The sequence below is a fragment of the Folsomia candida genome, unplaced genomic scaffold, assembly GCF_002217175.1.
Source record: "Folsomia candida strain VU population unplaced genomic scaffold, ASM221717v1 Fcan01_Sc004, whole genome shotgun sequence".
Classification (NCBI taxonomy): Eukaryota; Metazoa; Arthropoda; class Collembola; order Entomobryomorpha; family Isotomidae; genus Folsomia; species Folsomia candida.
In genome coordinates this window covers 5,355,872-5,371,121 of record NW_019091196.1, presented here as the reverse complement: position 1 = coordinate 5,371,121, position 15,250 = coordinate 5,355,872, and the positions used below count along the sequence as shown (strand labels likewise).

General features: G+C 38.2%; 3 protein-coding genes across 6 annotated transcripts; all 3 read left to right on the top strand.

The window, feature by feature from the left end:
• The first annotated feature begins 2,074 nt into the window (after window positions 1-2,074).
• LOC118435266 lies at window positions 2,075-2,581 on the top strand. Its single transcript, XM_035850993.1, has 3 exons — window positions 2,075-2,176; window positions 2,237-2,388; window positions 2,464-2,581. Exons 1-3 carry the CDS (start codon window positions 2,141-2,143, stop codon window positions 2,579-2,581), a joined length of 306 nt encoding a protein of 101 aa, XP_035706886.1. The 5' UTR covers window positions 2,075-2,140.
• Window positions 2,582-3,054: 473 nt separating this feature from the next.
• Window positions 3,055-8,111, top strand: LOC118435356. The gene is made up of 9 exons (XM_035851338.1): window positions 3,055-3,550; window positions 3,920-4,373; window positions 4,727-4,924; window positions 5,419-5,537; window positions 5,605-5,739; window positions 6,638-6,890; window positions 6,965-7,125; window positions 7,202-7,306; window positions 7,372-8,111. Exons 1-9 carry the CDS (start codon window positions 3,089-3,091, stop codon window positions 7,543-7,545), a joined length of 2,061 nt encoding a protein of 686 aa, XP_035707231.1. The 5' UTR covers window positions 3,055-3,088; the 3' UTR covers window positions 7,546-8,111.
• A 731-nt stretch (window positions 8,112-8,842) lies between these two features.
• Window positions 8,843-14,807, top strand: LOC110848810 (zinc finger and SCAN domain-containing protein 2). 4 transcript variants are annotated; one of them, XM_035851075.1, is made up of 10 exons: window positions 8,843-9,013; window positions 9,107-9,176; window positions 9,331-10,283; window positions 10,408-10,770; window positions 11,106-11,144; window positions 11,250-11,384; window positions 11,446-11,817; window positions 12,092-12,228; window positions 12,302-12,377; window positions 12,692-14,807. In XM_035851075.1, exons 3-10 carry the CDS (start codon window positions 10,130-10,132, stop codon window positions 12,784-12,786), a joined length of 1,371 nt encoding a protein of 456 aa, XP_035706968.1. In that variant the 5' UTR covers window positions 8,843-9,013; window positions 9,107-9,176; window positions 9,331-10,129; the 3' UTR covers window positions 12,787-14,807. The 4 variants fall into 4 exon arrangements, with proteins under 4 accessions (XP_035706968.1, XP_021951824.1, XP_035706966.1 ...); XM_022096132.2 differs by having other exon boundaries at window positions 10,405-10,770; XM_035851073.1 differs by having other exon boundaries at window positions 8,844-9,013; window positions 10,363-10,770.
• Window positions 14,808-15,250: the final 443 nt, after the last annotated feature.

The window sequence follows — 15,250 nt, the reverse complement described above, 5'->3', positions numbered from 1 at the left end:
CCAACTCTACGAACTGGCTAAACGTAACCCGGAAACAGGGTTCATTTTTCACGTGAATGTGACCGGGATTCAAAGCAGGGGAAGATTCCTCAAAGGTAGATAATTTTTCCTTAACCAATTTACAAATTCAGCCCGAATTTCTTCCACAGGCTGGTTTCACCTTAAAATTACGCTCCAAATCGATCACAACGTCCGCCCCGAGGAGGCCAAAAACACCGTTACACCAGAAGCCTCCCACATCGAGAAAATTCGGAGAAGTGTCGTCGTTGACAAGTTAATGGTGACAGCGCGGGGGAGAACGCTCATGCGAGGGAAACCACGTCACCCGGATAAAAGTATTCCTTTAAATTGTAGAAATTCGTGCTTCACACGAAACCTTCTGAATCTGAAACATAAGTCCACTTCGATATCATGTTTTTGAGGACTCGCCAATCCCGGGTATTTTTGGATTCGACTCCGGTCGAGTCGTCCGAATTCGAGTGAATCCGATTCCGGCTTTGTCTATAAGAGTCTTATGCATGAATCCGAGCCCAATTCGACTCCGAGATTCGAATCCGACTCTGACTCCCTGTTTTTGACGGTTAACCCGCCTCGACTCTAGGTCTGAATTCGGCATTTTCTGATTCGGCTCCGGCTCCGGAAAGTGAATCCGACTTCGCTCTTAGATTCATGCGGAGCACTAATCGAAATAAACCATATGATAAATATGTAACAATCAATTTGCGTATACAAAAGGCGTTAGGACATGGTTTTGACGAATTCGCGGGTGAATATCTCTGGCGGGGAGTTGAATTTTGAACTGATTTTTGGTCAGTTGTAAGATAATACTCTCAAAAAGATATATTTAAAATTTTAGGCCGATAGCTTTATAAATGCCCCCTCCAGTGCCCCCAGAGTTGGAAGGAGCCAAAAAAACACTTTCCAAACTGAATTACTCATATAGCATGATAACCTAAGAGGTCAGAGGTGAATGATTGTTAATATTACAACCCTAGATAATCATTGCATGTAATAATAAAAGAATCTACATGAATTACATAATGTTGGGCCTCCATCGTCGCTGATACTTTTTCATGAAAATTGATAAATTGGACCGTGCACAGGAAAATTGACCTGCTGACCTTGAACGCGGACCCACTCGGTCAAATGAAGATTGAGGGCAAAGCTCTAAGTGTCCCAAATAATATTAAATTAAACAGTGAAGATTTTGTGTAAACAGTTTTGGAGAACGACCCTAGCTAATCAGCTGTCGCGGAATCCTAAAAAACTCGTGAACTTATTTGGAAAATTAATGGTCAAATTTTTTAGAAAATAAATTTTACTAATCTTTTTGTGTCCCCTACTGCAGAACTATTTTATCTACAAGGTACAAGTGACAAAATAATAAAATTATTGCGTTTTGGTTAGTTAAATTATTTCTGAAGTTCGACATCGAAAACGACGGGAACTTTTCCAAAAATTTTATAAGGTCTGATGAAAACTCAGTCCGTGGGGTATAACCACTTATCAAAATTTTGTCAAAAGTACTTCAAGTGCAATATACTATATGTACCTTGGATAAAAACCACGTTAGGGATTTTTAGCATCAAAGTCGTAAAATGTGGGGGCCTTAAAAGTGGAAGAGTTGCGTGAAAGAGAGCATTCCATTAAGACAAGTATGAAATTAGACTGCAAAACGGACTTAAAAGATACGCATAAGGCAAACGTGGTTTTATATAGTGAAAAGCATGCTAAGTCCCTTAAAAATAGTCGCAAAGACGATTTTTGCATCAGGACCTAAGAAAAAAATATTTAGTTCAACGCCATTTTATAAGAACACTGGTTTGGAAAACTAAAAAAGGACACCTCTCCAAATTTGACCTTGCCTCATTTCGCAGAGTACACAAAATCGGAAGCCAGATATGCTTACCTATAGTTTGAGACATGGGCTTTCAGATAAAACAAGTTAGAAATCTCTACGACTAAAAACCATCCCGCAATTAAAGTATGAATTCGTCAAAACCATGTCCTAACGCCTTTTGTATACATAGGGAAAGAATACGTGAGACGCGCTTGGGTCGGTGGGATTGGTCAGTTTGTCCAGGATTTTCCAAGCTGTGCGGAAGAAGGGTATAATCCAGAATACGTGACCCAACAGTTCATGCCGTGTGCAGCAGTGCAGTACGCGGAGGCTACGGTGAGTCCATTTCCACTTCCGGTCGGGATTTATCCTTAAATATATTGACCTTTTCCCCAGTACGGAAATAATTTCTACTATACGAGGACAAGAAACGGAACCAAAACGAAGTACGGTCAAACCCACCTGAATTCGGAAGATTTGACCGAAATTCATCTCAATTTCAAATTGGATAACTCCTTCTGTAATCGATACTATGATCTAGACTTTGTGTAAGTTATATAAAAAATTCGATAAGCACTTATCATCTCAGGGAAATATTGAACGCAATATGTATGTAATTCCAGCGCTAACGGGATCGTTCTCCGACCCGACAAATGGAACTATCCAGTTTACCCGGACTATCCAAGATCTTCTCACATAGTTTATAGTAAGTTTTTGACACATTTGACCTTTGCCCTCTGACTAAGGATGGAGCTTATCCGTGTCAAGGCGATATACATACTATCCTCGCACTCAGCCCTTGCACCTCATTTGCATATTTTAACGCATTCGCGAGAGCCATAGAGTTTATTCAACATGGAAAGCTCGTATCGCCGAAAATGGGCTATTGAGATTTATGCAAATGAGGTGCAAAGCCTAAGTACGGGGATAGTATGTCGTAAATTTGTCATCTATGTCATATTTGTCAATTTGACCATCCAATTTGTCACAATTCCAATGTGACAAACCTTTATGACAAATTTAACGGTCAAATTAGACATTTATGACAAATATGACGGACAATTAGACATTATGACAATTTGAACTTGTCAAATTTGTAATATTCTTCACAAATTTTAAATCTGACATTTCTGACATGTCAATTGGTCAACGACATCCCTACCTGTGACCTCAATTTTCTCATGTCTTCCCCCCTCAGCCGTCCAACGCTCCGTCTCCACCCGGTTTGTCTTCACCTCCTCGCACGCCATGCACGGACCGACCTACTACGAAAACGCGGACCCTGTCCCACGTGGCGTGAAAAATGTCAAGTGCTCCGCTCCCCTGCAAGGCGAATGGATCATGAACAACTCGACCGACTTCACTTGGCCCGGGACCAAAACCAAGCACCGCGCCTCCATCACTTCCGGCGCAGATTTGGTCCTTAACCATAACGCCACGGCGGATTCCACCTTCGGCGGCGCGATCAAATACATCATCGACGTGCCCACGAAGGAAGAACTCTACAGCCTGCACCCACCCTGGTACAACGACTCTGGCATACCTTACACCATTGAGAAGGACGAAATCCGTAAGAAATTTGGGGGTCGCCGGACCTGGACGTTTCAAGACCCTCCTTACAGCAGGGACGACTGGATGAAGTCGGCCTGGCAGGCGTGGGACGACTATTACGAGTACCCCCGCACGGCAGAAGCCAACTACCAACCGCAGGTAATAAAATCGGAAATTTTCGGAAAAAATCGAAAATTGTAAACCCGATTTTAAATTTTAGCAGGTCATATTTACAAATTTCTTAAAATTTGGTGTACAACCGGTTAAAAACAGTTTAAAATCGGCTTTTACGAAAATTTCAAAAAGTCAAAAAAATCGTTAAACGCTTTTACGAAAGTATGCCAAAATCGGAATATCTAATAGAAAACCAGGGTATTTTCAAAATTTTCAAAATCCGGTTTTGGATGCCCAGCACTTCCATAAAATTTGGTTTTTATACACAATGGAAAACTGGTTTTACCAAAATTTCAAAAATCTAAAACCCATATGCCATAATCAAAGCCAAAATTTTTCAAAATTTTCTCGCAGGCCCACTTTCACTCCGCGGTTCAACGCGTCCTCAACGAATTCGATTGGGAGACGTGGCGCGCCCATGCGGGCGACCGGTTGCCTGGGGCGCCCGCTTGGGTGAAGGGGGAGCGTTGCATCCTCTACGGAAAGACACCGGGTTCCCTGTTCTTCGAAGCGTATGCGCATTACTACTACGATGCGACCTGTACCGGCGTGGATGCCGAGCACTTGGGCCTGAACGATGTCGTGCTGGACACGAGCAAGCTCGCGGAACGGAGACACCCGCCAATCGGATTTATGGACGATCAGATCGGCGCCACGTTTCCGATAGCGACTTGGTTCCGCGACGAAATCCTCCCGATCAATGGGCGGTGCAGGGATTCCCTCTGGAATACGGATGGCATTGGGCGCACGCATTATGGTCCGCCGAAATGTGACGCTTTCATGGCTCAGTACGGCTACGTAAACTTGGGTAAGTGAGGGTCACATTTTGCAGTCTTTTTTCGGGTGCGAGTCCCGACGTGCAAGAAATAACGGCACGAAAGTGGTTTCCTGCACCTATTTCGACCTGCAAGAAATGCACGGCGTAGGAAACTATTATGGATTTACGAAGTCAACGGGCTAGATTTGATTTTAATTTTAGCCTGCCTCCAAAATGTTAATCAAGTGGGCACGTGATTTTTTTTGGCGCGTAGAAAATCTGTCCCGCTAACTTATTTCTTGCGTTGCAGTGCCAGAAATGTAGCATAGCAAACCCGCAAAAGAACGAAACACTGAAAATATCCTTATTTGGCGAGGTTTTAACCGCAATAAATTAATTTGCAGATCCTGCCTTGGGAAGGATCGTCAAAACGGTGGAACACCAGAGGAAACACGACTCCCGGATCACGTTCGCTAAAAGACTGCAAGAAAACAGCAATAGGAACACGTTCATTTGCGACGTGATGGAGAAAATGCGTAACTTCTCGTGCCCCCTCCTTCCCCCGAGACCATTCACAATCCTAACAACGTTTGCCCCCGGATGTGAGACCATTTAATTTTATGGGTCCGATATGTGCTGGAAACGTGGAAACGCGTTTGTCGGGAAAGCGGGAGGCGAAGAAAACCGAGAAAATAATCTAATAAACCGAATAATCTAATAGTAATTCCCCCAAAAAATATGTGACCACAATCCTGACCTCTCGTGGGGGAATGTCCGATTGACCCCAAAAGTTTATAGGATCCTCCCCCTAGGGTCGTATACGACCCTAGGGCATCATACATATATGTATGATGCCGCAAAACGATCTCGATTATCTCGATGCGTTCTCCCGTTATCCTGCGGACAGACAGACGGACAAGTCTTCCTATAAAGTAGCTGAAGCTACTTAAAAAACAAAAATTAGGGTCCTTTTTTTGTGGGGTGTGGGAATTTTCCGGTATTTTCTTCGCCCCGTTTTCCAAAAAAAAACTCAAACCCTCACATAATTCATCCTGTTGCCGTAATTAATTATTTATTCCTTAATTAATCTTGACAGCGATTGACGACATAAAACTAAAAGAACTTGAAACTCGCAACAATGCTCTTTTCAAGAAGTCGAATGCGTACAAAAGGGGAATGTTGGCGGCAGAAGATCCGTTCACGCTTTTCATTTTTGTGAGTCTCTTAAAGGTGGACTTCCGGTGTATGTGTGCTAATTTTTTTATGCAAATTGTGACGACAGGACTCGAGACTGATTCACGGGATTTTTATGACGATCCTTGTCATGTTCGTGACGCCGGTGAGCTTCTTCATGACGCGGTACTTCAAAGAGACCTTCATGAATAATCGGATCTTCCTTCATCACGTCTGGTACTTTGTGAGTGACAAGTTTAAAAAAATTTAGGACTCGATGACTTGTCATCAAAATCTACAAAGTTTTAGTTGTTTCTCCGCTGTGGGAACGTATTTTAAAATTCTGGACGACAAATTTTGTAGTGATTGAGTTGATTGATGGAATGGTGGTGAGCTTTTTTAGCCAGGTTTGACAAGTTCCAATTTTTCTGAAGGTTTCTAAAACTTGAGATCTCCTCCTTCAAAGAGTGTCAAAATCTGGAGGGTACTGTCCAGAATTTAAAAATAATTTCCTAGATCCGAGAAATTATCACAAAACTGTGCTGATTTTGAGGATTTTGGGCATTGGTCATCGAGTCCTTTGTTGTGATCAATGACTAATAGTCATTGACTATCCCCCTACAAAGGTCAAATGTCAAGGTCAAAAATAGTAAAAAAAATAACTGCAAGGAATTTCGTCATAAAGCATTTCATTATTAAATGTTTCGTTGCATTTTCTATTGCATTTTTCTTTTCAAAATTCAAGATTTTTTCAGATATTTAAAACTGCATCATTTTTTTCCGATCTTATAGAATCATTTAAGTATTCGATATTTTAAAATATTTAAATTCTAACGTTAAAATCACACAAAAATAACTAGTTGATTGATGGAGTTTTTTCAGCCATTTTCGATGAGTTCCAATTTTTCTGAAGGCTTCGTGAGGTTTCCTCCTTCAAAAACTGGCCAAATCTGGAGTGTACATTTTAAAAAATTAGCAACGACCTGCTTTACAAATTTGTCGTCCTGAATTTTTAAATAAATTCCCAGACCCGAGAAATTAATGAATAAAAATGTGTGGATTTTTACAATATTTCCGATAAGTCATTGAGTCCCAGGTTAAATTTACTCGTCTTTTACCGTAAATAAATAAATAATTTACAGGTCCACCTTTCCCTCTCCTTCATCACCGTACTTCTCTTCATTGTCGGATTGACGCGACAAATTGGGAGCAAGGCGATTTTCGGGGTCAGTTTGAGCCACGCAGCCACCGCGCATCGCATCATGGGTTGGATTTCTGTCGTAATTTCGGGTCTTCTCTTCCTCCTGGGTGGAATTCGACCGCTGAACAGACAGTTTCGGGGAGTCATAATTATTCTGCATGGCGTCATGGGGTTTCTCTTTTATTGGATGGGTCGTAAGTCAATGGGAAAACGAAGGTCAGGTCACAGGTCACCAGTTTGTAACGTTTTGTGACCTCTAAATACGTAGTGGCTTGCATGCTGACGTCGAATGCGATTCCCGGCTCACCCGCGGCCTATCAAGATTTTGCGGTCCTACATTTCTTCGGGCCTAATCTGACGAAGGAGGCCGTCTTCATGATTGTCGTGGGCTGGATCGTCTTCGACCTTGTCATGCACGTCATGATGACGGTACAATTTATCCCAAAAATTATCGAGTTACCGGTCATTTGACGCTTATCTTATCGTCGTCTTATCTACCTTTCAGATTCTGCAGTGTCGCAGTGACGCGGTAATGAAGCTGACTCAGCGTCGTATCATCCTCTTCTCACCGATGCCCGTTTTGGACGAGAGGGAACGATTCGATGCGCCCGTGAGTGCAATATGCAAAAATATGCAAATTATTTAAATCCGTATCAAAACTGGGTTAAATCGTAGGGTCGTTTCGCTCGGATTTATATGCTGACCACGTACATCGCCGTGGCGTTGAGCTGCACCGTCGGGATTTGTTCTTTAATGTTGAACTATTCTCCTCGGAAGAAGGGGCTCGGATTCATGTCCTGCACGCATGAAGGGAATGATAACGACGTCCGAGAGGAGTACACGTGTTAACTTATATTGTCACTCGAAAACCAAGCCGACGCCACGCCACCAAATTTGTCACAGGGGAAAACGAAGTGTTAGAATCTACTAGGAAACCTATAAAATCTTGACGTTAACTAAATATTAGAATTAAACGCCGGGTTTAGACTTCACGTTAGCATCACGTTCTCCTCCCAATCCGATTTTTTGATTGGCTAATCAAAAACATCACTAAGACAATTAAAAATTTCGACAAATCAAAAAATCGGATTGGGAGGAGAACGTGATGCTAACGTGAAGTCTAAACCTGGGGTAATTGATCAGGGAACAATTTAAGTGACAAACTAATACTTGTGGTCTCCTCGTAATCGTTATAGTTCTTCCAAAAAAATACAAAATTTGTGAAAATGTACATATAAAAAATCATGTTTACATACTCATCCTCAGTATACTTTACTGCCTTCACATAAAATTTGAATTTTATAATTTGTAAATTTCATAGAGTTTTCAAAATACAGATGAAATGTAACTGCGTCAAGTCGGAGTTGAAATAATTATCTAGTCTCGAAATCTTTGTACGTATTAAAAAAAATAAGTTTTTCAAGTAATTTAATAAATAAGGTTTTAAATCATATTTCCAACCTATGCAGACCATCTTTACGTGAAACGTGGAATTTGTAATGGTTCAAAGTTTATGCTTTTTTTAAATTTGCAAAGTATTTTTTAACATGCTGGTTAGGTATATTACAAACTATGACAAATCAAAATTACAATCACGTAAATTTGATTAAAATGCGCATTGATCTGCATTTTACACATTGTGCAAATTTTAGAAAAGCATCCCTTTCCTTAAAGGGAATGTTTGTATATAAAATAATTCCACGCATAAAAAATGCATCAAAAATGCATAAAAAATACATTAAAAATCTCCCCACTTCTACACACCCCAAGTCAAAAGTACACAAATACACCATTCCTTCATACCTAATTTCACGCATTCAAACCAAACATACATAAACCTGCATAATAAATAAATCCTAGCTAGATTTCAAACATACTACTAGCCAACTAATTACACACATATATATCCCGTAAGCCACGCCCGACCCATTCTATGCAAATGATGAACCCAAACAAACCATATTCCACTTACACGTATACATTTCCCCTCTCCTCTACATGAATATATAGCAGCATCGCATCGCACATTCCATTCCAATAATAATATCTACATCCCTCTCCTTACCCGACCAGATTTACATTCTAGTTTTACAACAAGGTGCATATATAATACACCACGAATTGAATATATTGCATCCATCCTCCGAGACTCGAAGCCAGCTCTCTCCCACCCGTTTTTCTAGGGATTTCTTCTCATATACATATTCAATTCTATATGCATATTTTGCCCTGTGGGGATATTATACCAACTTCAACTTGCGCCATGTACCATACATACCATACATTTTCACACATCTATAACTCTGCATACGCATATGTAAGTACGAGCACATTCATATATTCATAACGAAAACCATGTAGAAATCTCCCCGTTAAAAAATGAATGTTTTATTTACTTACTTACGAGAAGAACGAAGCAACACAAAAAAAAGTGAATCTCTCTTCAAATTCAACATCCACCTAGGAGAGGGGGCTCAACGGTAAGGATGGGGGTCCTTTAAGGGGGGAAAATTGGTCAAAATTGGTCAAAATTTTGGGAAAAAAGGTCAAAATATGACCGAAACTATGTCACCCCCTTTACGCACATCCCCCCACAAAATCTCATCTCATATTTAATTTATTATTTACCAACAGCACAGCATTACCACCACCACCAGAAACCAAGCAACCCTTTCCTTACCTCTTCCTATAGGAGATTCACTCACTCAAGGGGGCTGAACTGTAATTACGAGGGGAAATTGGTGTCTGTTTTTTATAGTGAGGTTATCATTGGTTCGATAAGAAAGGAAAGGGTGGTGCGATAAGGGGAATAAATAAATACGCACTTTTTTCCGGACGTAATTAACGTATCGTCCCCTCCTTTATATCGCTCGTTTACTCGCTCGATCTGTCTAAAATAAGTCTGTGTGTTTTTTTTGCAAAATAAATATGCACTTCTCGACTGGTGAGTGAGTGAGTGAGGGACGGGAAAAAGTTAATCGAGACATTACATTAATTAGTAATTAATTGGTGTTTTGGTTTTGTCGATTAAGTTAAAGTTAGAATTTGGTTATTTGATTTGACAGCCAGGGGTATTTATGAATGGTATTGATTTATCGTGTCTGTCTTCTGCATAATTAAATGCGTTCCAATTTAAAGTGTGAAATAATAGATGAAATTTTTAATTGCTAATTAATGCAAATAAATTAAAAGTGACGGAGTGATTTTCGTAAAATTTTTAACTTTTACAACCGCCCGAGAAAACCAAAATATGGATCAAACCTTGTTCTTCTTCTGCCTCTTGTTCCTTGTCGAGAAGAAGAGGAGGTTTTTTGTAGAATTTCGCTAAATTTCTAAAAAAAAGAACAGAGTTAAGGACACTTCCTAGTGAATTGTTTACAATTGTTAATTGTTGCTACTATTTATTATCATCCTTATTAATTAATTCATCATCATGACGTCTATCGAAGATCCCGAAGAAAGCACCCTCCTGGCGATGGAACTTCGTCAACAAACTTTAGAAAAGGAAATGGCCGTGTTGAAAGATACCGTCTGGCGACTCACGGGACGAGTCTTCGTGTTGGAATCGTTCCTCTCGGAAAAATTTGGTAAACATTTTCCTATAAAAATGAGCTTTTAGAAGAGTTTTTCCACTTTCTTTACGCATTCAATAAATTAAATCTTTAGACGAATTGGTGGTCGATTTTGGTCTCAAACTATCCCTCACAGCAGGAGGTCACGCCAACTTTTTGGCGCAAGCGATGTCCGCTGAAGCCTCGGTGGTGTCGTCGTCCAAATCGAATAATAATAATCATCATCACGACATCGTCCACTTGGGAGATGGCGATGGGAGTGAAGAAATGTCGATCGGAGGTGGCGATAATGATGATGATGATCGTCCCCCTCCTTCCGTCGGGGCGAACATCACGGTCACGGAGGGTCAACAGCAACATCTACATAATGGTCACGGAGGGGACAGTAAGGGTCACGGGAGTAATCACGTCCAACACGGAGGAGGTCATCACAACAGGGTTGGAAATTCGACATCTGTTTCGTTAGGGATGTCAAGTCCGATGGGATTGATGGCGCCGAGGGGTGGGTGTAAAATATAACGTGGTTTTTCACGAGTTTACAAGTTTTCATTGTTCTTTTTGTCCCAATGTTAGACTTCTTCTTGGTCTGTGTCTGCTAATTTGTGCACACTATTGCTTCGCATTGTTCTTTCTTTATTAGCATTCTGCACCATTGGTGCAAAATTATGTCAAAAAATTATGCTTCGACGGTTCGTTTGTCCTTAAAATATCGCTTCCTGCACCTCGCTTATCCCTAATTTTCACCTCTAATTGTCTTGTCCGTGTTATCTGTCCTCAAATTTTTCACTGGTTTATTAAATAGTCTCCCTTAAATTGCACATTTTTTATGAAACACAGAAAATAGACAGTCTCATTCCAGATTTTTGTACAAAAGAGGTAATCCATTTTGCCTTTTTTATTCGTATCTTTTCTCAACCACTCACGATTTATCAGAATTTTATACATTGTTTATTCTCTTCTAACTTAAATTTTTGCGTACAGATGTGAACGACGAAAGAACATCGCACACCGATGATAACGACAACAACTATCATAACCAATCAGATTTCAATGTCGAAGAATTTGTCGTCTTTCCTCACGTCCCGGAATTCATTTTGGGACAAGAAGTTCAAAATGGTAAGAAATAAATAGTACACAAATTAGGATTGATTTTACATTTTTTTGCATAAATTTGCAGGGTCTTCCGCCCTCATGTCCGTCCCCTCGTCTGAAGACTCCAACGCGGACTCTGACTGTGGCGAAATTCCACACCATCGACTCCACCACCATCACAATCAGCACCACTCTCACGATTTGGGGTCCTCTCCCCCCTCCACGTCTTCGAACCTTCTCACCAACCCGCATTACAACAGGTTGGGCAGTGGGGGAAGTGGTGGGGGAAGTGGCATGCGGCGAAATCCACGCTATAAATGCATCCCCTGCGCGAAAATGTTCACTTCAGAGTGGCACTTGAAAGCGCATCTCGTAAAACATTCTCAACCCCCAAATCTCATCATGTCTGGAATGAACACGGCGAATAATTCGGGATCAGAACAAGGATCTCCGTCAGGTATGTAGTACAAAATAAGGAAATTGAGATAAATCGAGTTCTGTGGACCACAGAGTTTTAAAATTTGACATTTCTGTGAAAATAAGTATTGTATATCTTGAATGTCGAATATGAAATTTAAGGATTTATTAAATTTTTATAATTGGTTTTAGATTGTTTTTTTCTACGGATATTTTGTAAAAATGTATCACTGAAAAAACTCTGGATCTGATTCAGTCTCTAAATTACATTTCTTTTACTAACATATTTATTATTCTTTTTCTTTTGTTCACAGGTCAGGATTCCGCCTCGAACAACAACGACCCCTCAAATGTCAAACCGTTCGCTTGCGCCTATTGTGGCAAAAGGTTTAAAAAGAGGCAAGAGTTGACCGTGCACTTGAGGATACACACGGGCGAAAAACCATACAAGGTTAATTAAATAAATTTTCCTTACAATTTATAATTTTATTTTAAAATTTATCAATTAATTTTTAATTAAATAGTGTCCCGTCTGTGACCGTGGATTCTCTCAAAGTTCATCAATGAAGACACATCTCAGAATTCACACAGGAGAAAAACGTAAATTATTAGTTATTAATTATTACATTGGGAAAATTACTCGTATATTTATAAACTTTGCGAAATTTTCTTAAATTTGCATAAGTTTACAAAGATTTCAAATATTTATCGCTGTTTCCACAAGTTTACAAAGATTTCGAAATCAAAATCTGGTTGGAAATCTATCCTTAAAGAGCACGCCTCTAAATTGTTATAAAATACACAATTTTACAAAATTTACTCCAACAATTTATAAAAATCCGAGTGATTTGCCTCAATTTGCCATAATTTATATCAAAACTCCATCTAATTCTCGTTTCTTTTTTAAATTGCAGCCTTTAAATGTCGCTTTTGCAAGAGCAGCTTTACCGTGATGCACAATTATAAGAAACATCTCCAAACGACGCATCAGATCGATGACGTTTCGTAATACGAGACGAATACCTTCTTTCATCCCCCCATCCGCCCCCACTTGTTTGACAATCCAACCAAAAATCCAGTGCAGTATTTCCCAACATAGATAAATTATTGTTAACGAGATTTCGCCATTTCAGACTCTCATTTTACTAAATAGTAATTAACTAAATACATGTCTTAATTCAGTGTACAAATATTTACCGGTAGAAATTGTGCAGCAGATTTAAATACTAATTACTACACTAATTAATTAATTAAGCATGGTGCGTATTAAATTAATACATATGTGTTTCAAATTTGTAAATCTAGTGTGAAAATCAGCAAATTGGCAAAGTGATCCAATTACTTAATTACTTGTGTATTCAGCAATATTGTATAAATAATTATTCCAGAGAAGAGAGCAATTTAATGTTCAAAAAATTCATTAATTAGAATTATTACTTGTAAAGTTTGAAAAATTCACACACATAATTTAAAAATTTAACTAAATGTTCAAAATTGATTAATTCAGATGACAAATTTTAATTGTTAATTAAGAGGATAAAAACATGTAAAGAAAACTTGTATTGTTAAATCGTAGTTCAAATTAAGTTAGACAAAAAAACTTGTAACGTACGTGGAGACAGTTAAGTATTCTAATTAGTTATCAGTTCAATGTTTGCAAATTTGCAAAACATTTGCAAGTTACAAATCCACCCAAAAACTTGCGAAGCTCTTGTAAAATAATTTTTCCCAGTTTACAAATACCCGAGTGAAATTTGTGTCGTCATATTCTCCTCCCCGTGTCCGTACCGCACTTATCTTAATTCTGTAATTTATAAGGTATTTATTTAGTATGACCACAAAATCAGTAATATTTCCTCCCCTGTTAATTGTAATTGTTAACTATTGTGCCATGCCATTATTTTTTACCTGGATACTTATCAACGTTACCATATTATGCCCTTGACCTTGACATGATAACTGTCCACTTTATCTTATCTTATCAAGATGAAGTACATATGTACATGTAAACTACAATCTATCCGTGCCTGTCTGACGCTATGTATATTTCCTTCCGATTCTTCGTCTTCAAATTTACAAATTCTCCTCCTCGTAACGTTTACCAAGTTTACAAAAATAATCGTTACACTTAATCATGGACAAAATTATGACAATTTTCAGCAAATTTTCAAAATCAAGCCTTCACAATGACCGGTTCTTCTCAACAAAATCTACTCCAAAAGCAGGACAGTGCAATTAACTTTATAATGATGGATGACAAATTACTTATCGATGATAACAGCTTATCCATGTTGCTTTAATGTTAGAGGGGTATTTATCATGACGAGAGATCTCCAAGTATTAATTGTATTCGTAACATAATTTACCATAAGTTTTTTTTTACAAGTAATCATGAATTAGAGATTTAATTAAAGGTGTATTTATCATGCTTTACCATTTACCAACTTGCGCCCATGTTATACTTTAACTATGGCGCAAGTTAGGAATGAGAAAAGTATAATTGTTGATTAACTAACTAGCTACAATTATTTAACGAGATTATTTATTACTTATTTATTCATCGACTGTCAGAAAATCTTCCCGTCAAATTAAACCAAAATGCAAACTGAAGAATATACAAATTTCGGTAAATCAGTGTAATGCTGTACATAGAAATTAATTAGTAATTTATAAATTAGTTGATTAATTAACAAGTTAAAAATATAGTTTTTGCAATATTTATTTCGTGTCTAGTTTTTTTACGTGTTTTTTATTATTTATTTATTAATTAATTACTTAACTTAATTATGACTCAGGTTTTCATGAAAAACTTTGTAAACTGTGCAAATTTAGCTGGCAAAATTACGAGTTAATTAATTAATTAAAGTAGCAGATACCTAAGCAGATTATGGAACAGACCACGAGTTTCTTAATAACCTTACAAAGTTTACAAATATTGACGTGGTGTCGAATAATTTATTTAAAATGCCAAACCACACATACAACACATTAGGTTACAAAGAATTTCAGAAATTTAAATGTTTTCTTTTTCTTCGAGGAAAATTGTAAAATAAGTTGTAAACCAAATATTAATTTCTTAATTGTGAAATTTGTCTGCACACCAAAGAAATAAATACTAAATTAATTATGTGTTAATCACATTTGTATCAAAATTTGCAATTTTTTTGAAAAACAGTGCAAACCTAGCAATACTTGAATACCTTTGAAATGCGACGATTGTGATCTAGGCCGTCATGTTACTTTCATTATGTATCTATAAAAATCACTATCGACTTTTAAATCTATTCATGAGAAAAAAAAATCCATTGTTAACTTTTTCATACATAACGTATCAAATTTTGCACATAATTTTGCCAAAATTTAGACAAAAGCTTGCTAAACAAATTTGTACTCAAATTAAAGCTGAGCAATGAGTTTAAAGGAAAATGTGACGAAAAATTGCGAAACATTTTGAAAAATATTTATTTTTACGT

What these genes read in the sequence shown, in the direction of transcription:
- LOC118435266 (XM_035850993.1), top strand. Translation starts at nt 2,141, where the DNA reads ATGCCGTGTGCAGCAGTGCAGTACGCGGAGGCTACG. An exon ending in TGCAGTACGCGGAGGCTACG is followed by an intron (nt 2,177 to 2,236) that starts GTGAGTCCATTT and finishes CCTTTTCCCCAG; the next exon opens with TACGGAAATAATTTCTACTA. An exon ending in TACTATGATCTAGACTTTGT is followed by an intron (nt 2,389 to 2,463) that starts GTAAGTTATATA and finishes ATGTAATTCCAG; the next exon opens with CGCTAACGGGATCGTTCTCC.
- LOC118435356 (XM_035851338.1), top strand. Translation starts at nt 3,089, where the DNA reads ATGCACGGACCGACCTACTACGAAAACGCGGACCCTGTCCCACGTGGC. An exon ending in GTACGGCTACGTAAACTTGG is followed by an intron (nt 4,374 to 4,726) that starts GTAAGTGAGGGT and finishes ATTAATTTGCAG; the next exon opens with ATCCTGCCTTGGGAAGGATC. An exon ending in CGTTCACGCTTTTCATTTTT is followed by an intron (nt 5,538 to 5,604) that starts GTGAGTCTCTTA and finishes TTGTGACGACAG; the next exon opens with GACTCGAGACTGATTCACGG.
- LOC110848810 (XM_035851073.1), top strand. Translation starts at nt 10,130, where the DNA reads ATGACGTCTATCGAAGATCCCGAAGAAAGCACCCTCCTGGCGATGGAA. An exon ending in AGAACAAGGATCTCCGTCAG is followed by an intron (nt 11,818 to 12,091) that starts GTATGTAGTACA and finishes TTTTGTTCACAG; the next exon opens with GTCAGGATTCCGCCTCGAAC. An exon ending in AATTCACACAGGAGAAAAAC is followed by an intron (nt 12,378 to 12,691) that starts GTAAATTATTAG and finishes TTTAAATTGCAG; the next exon opens with CCTTTAAATGTCGCTTTTGC.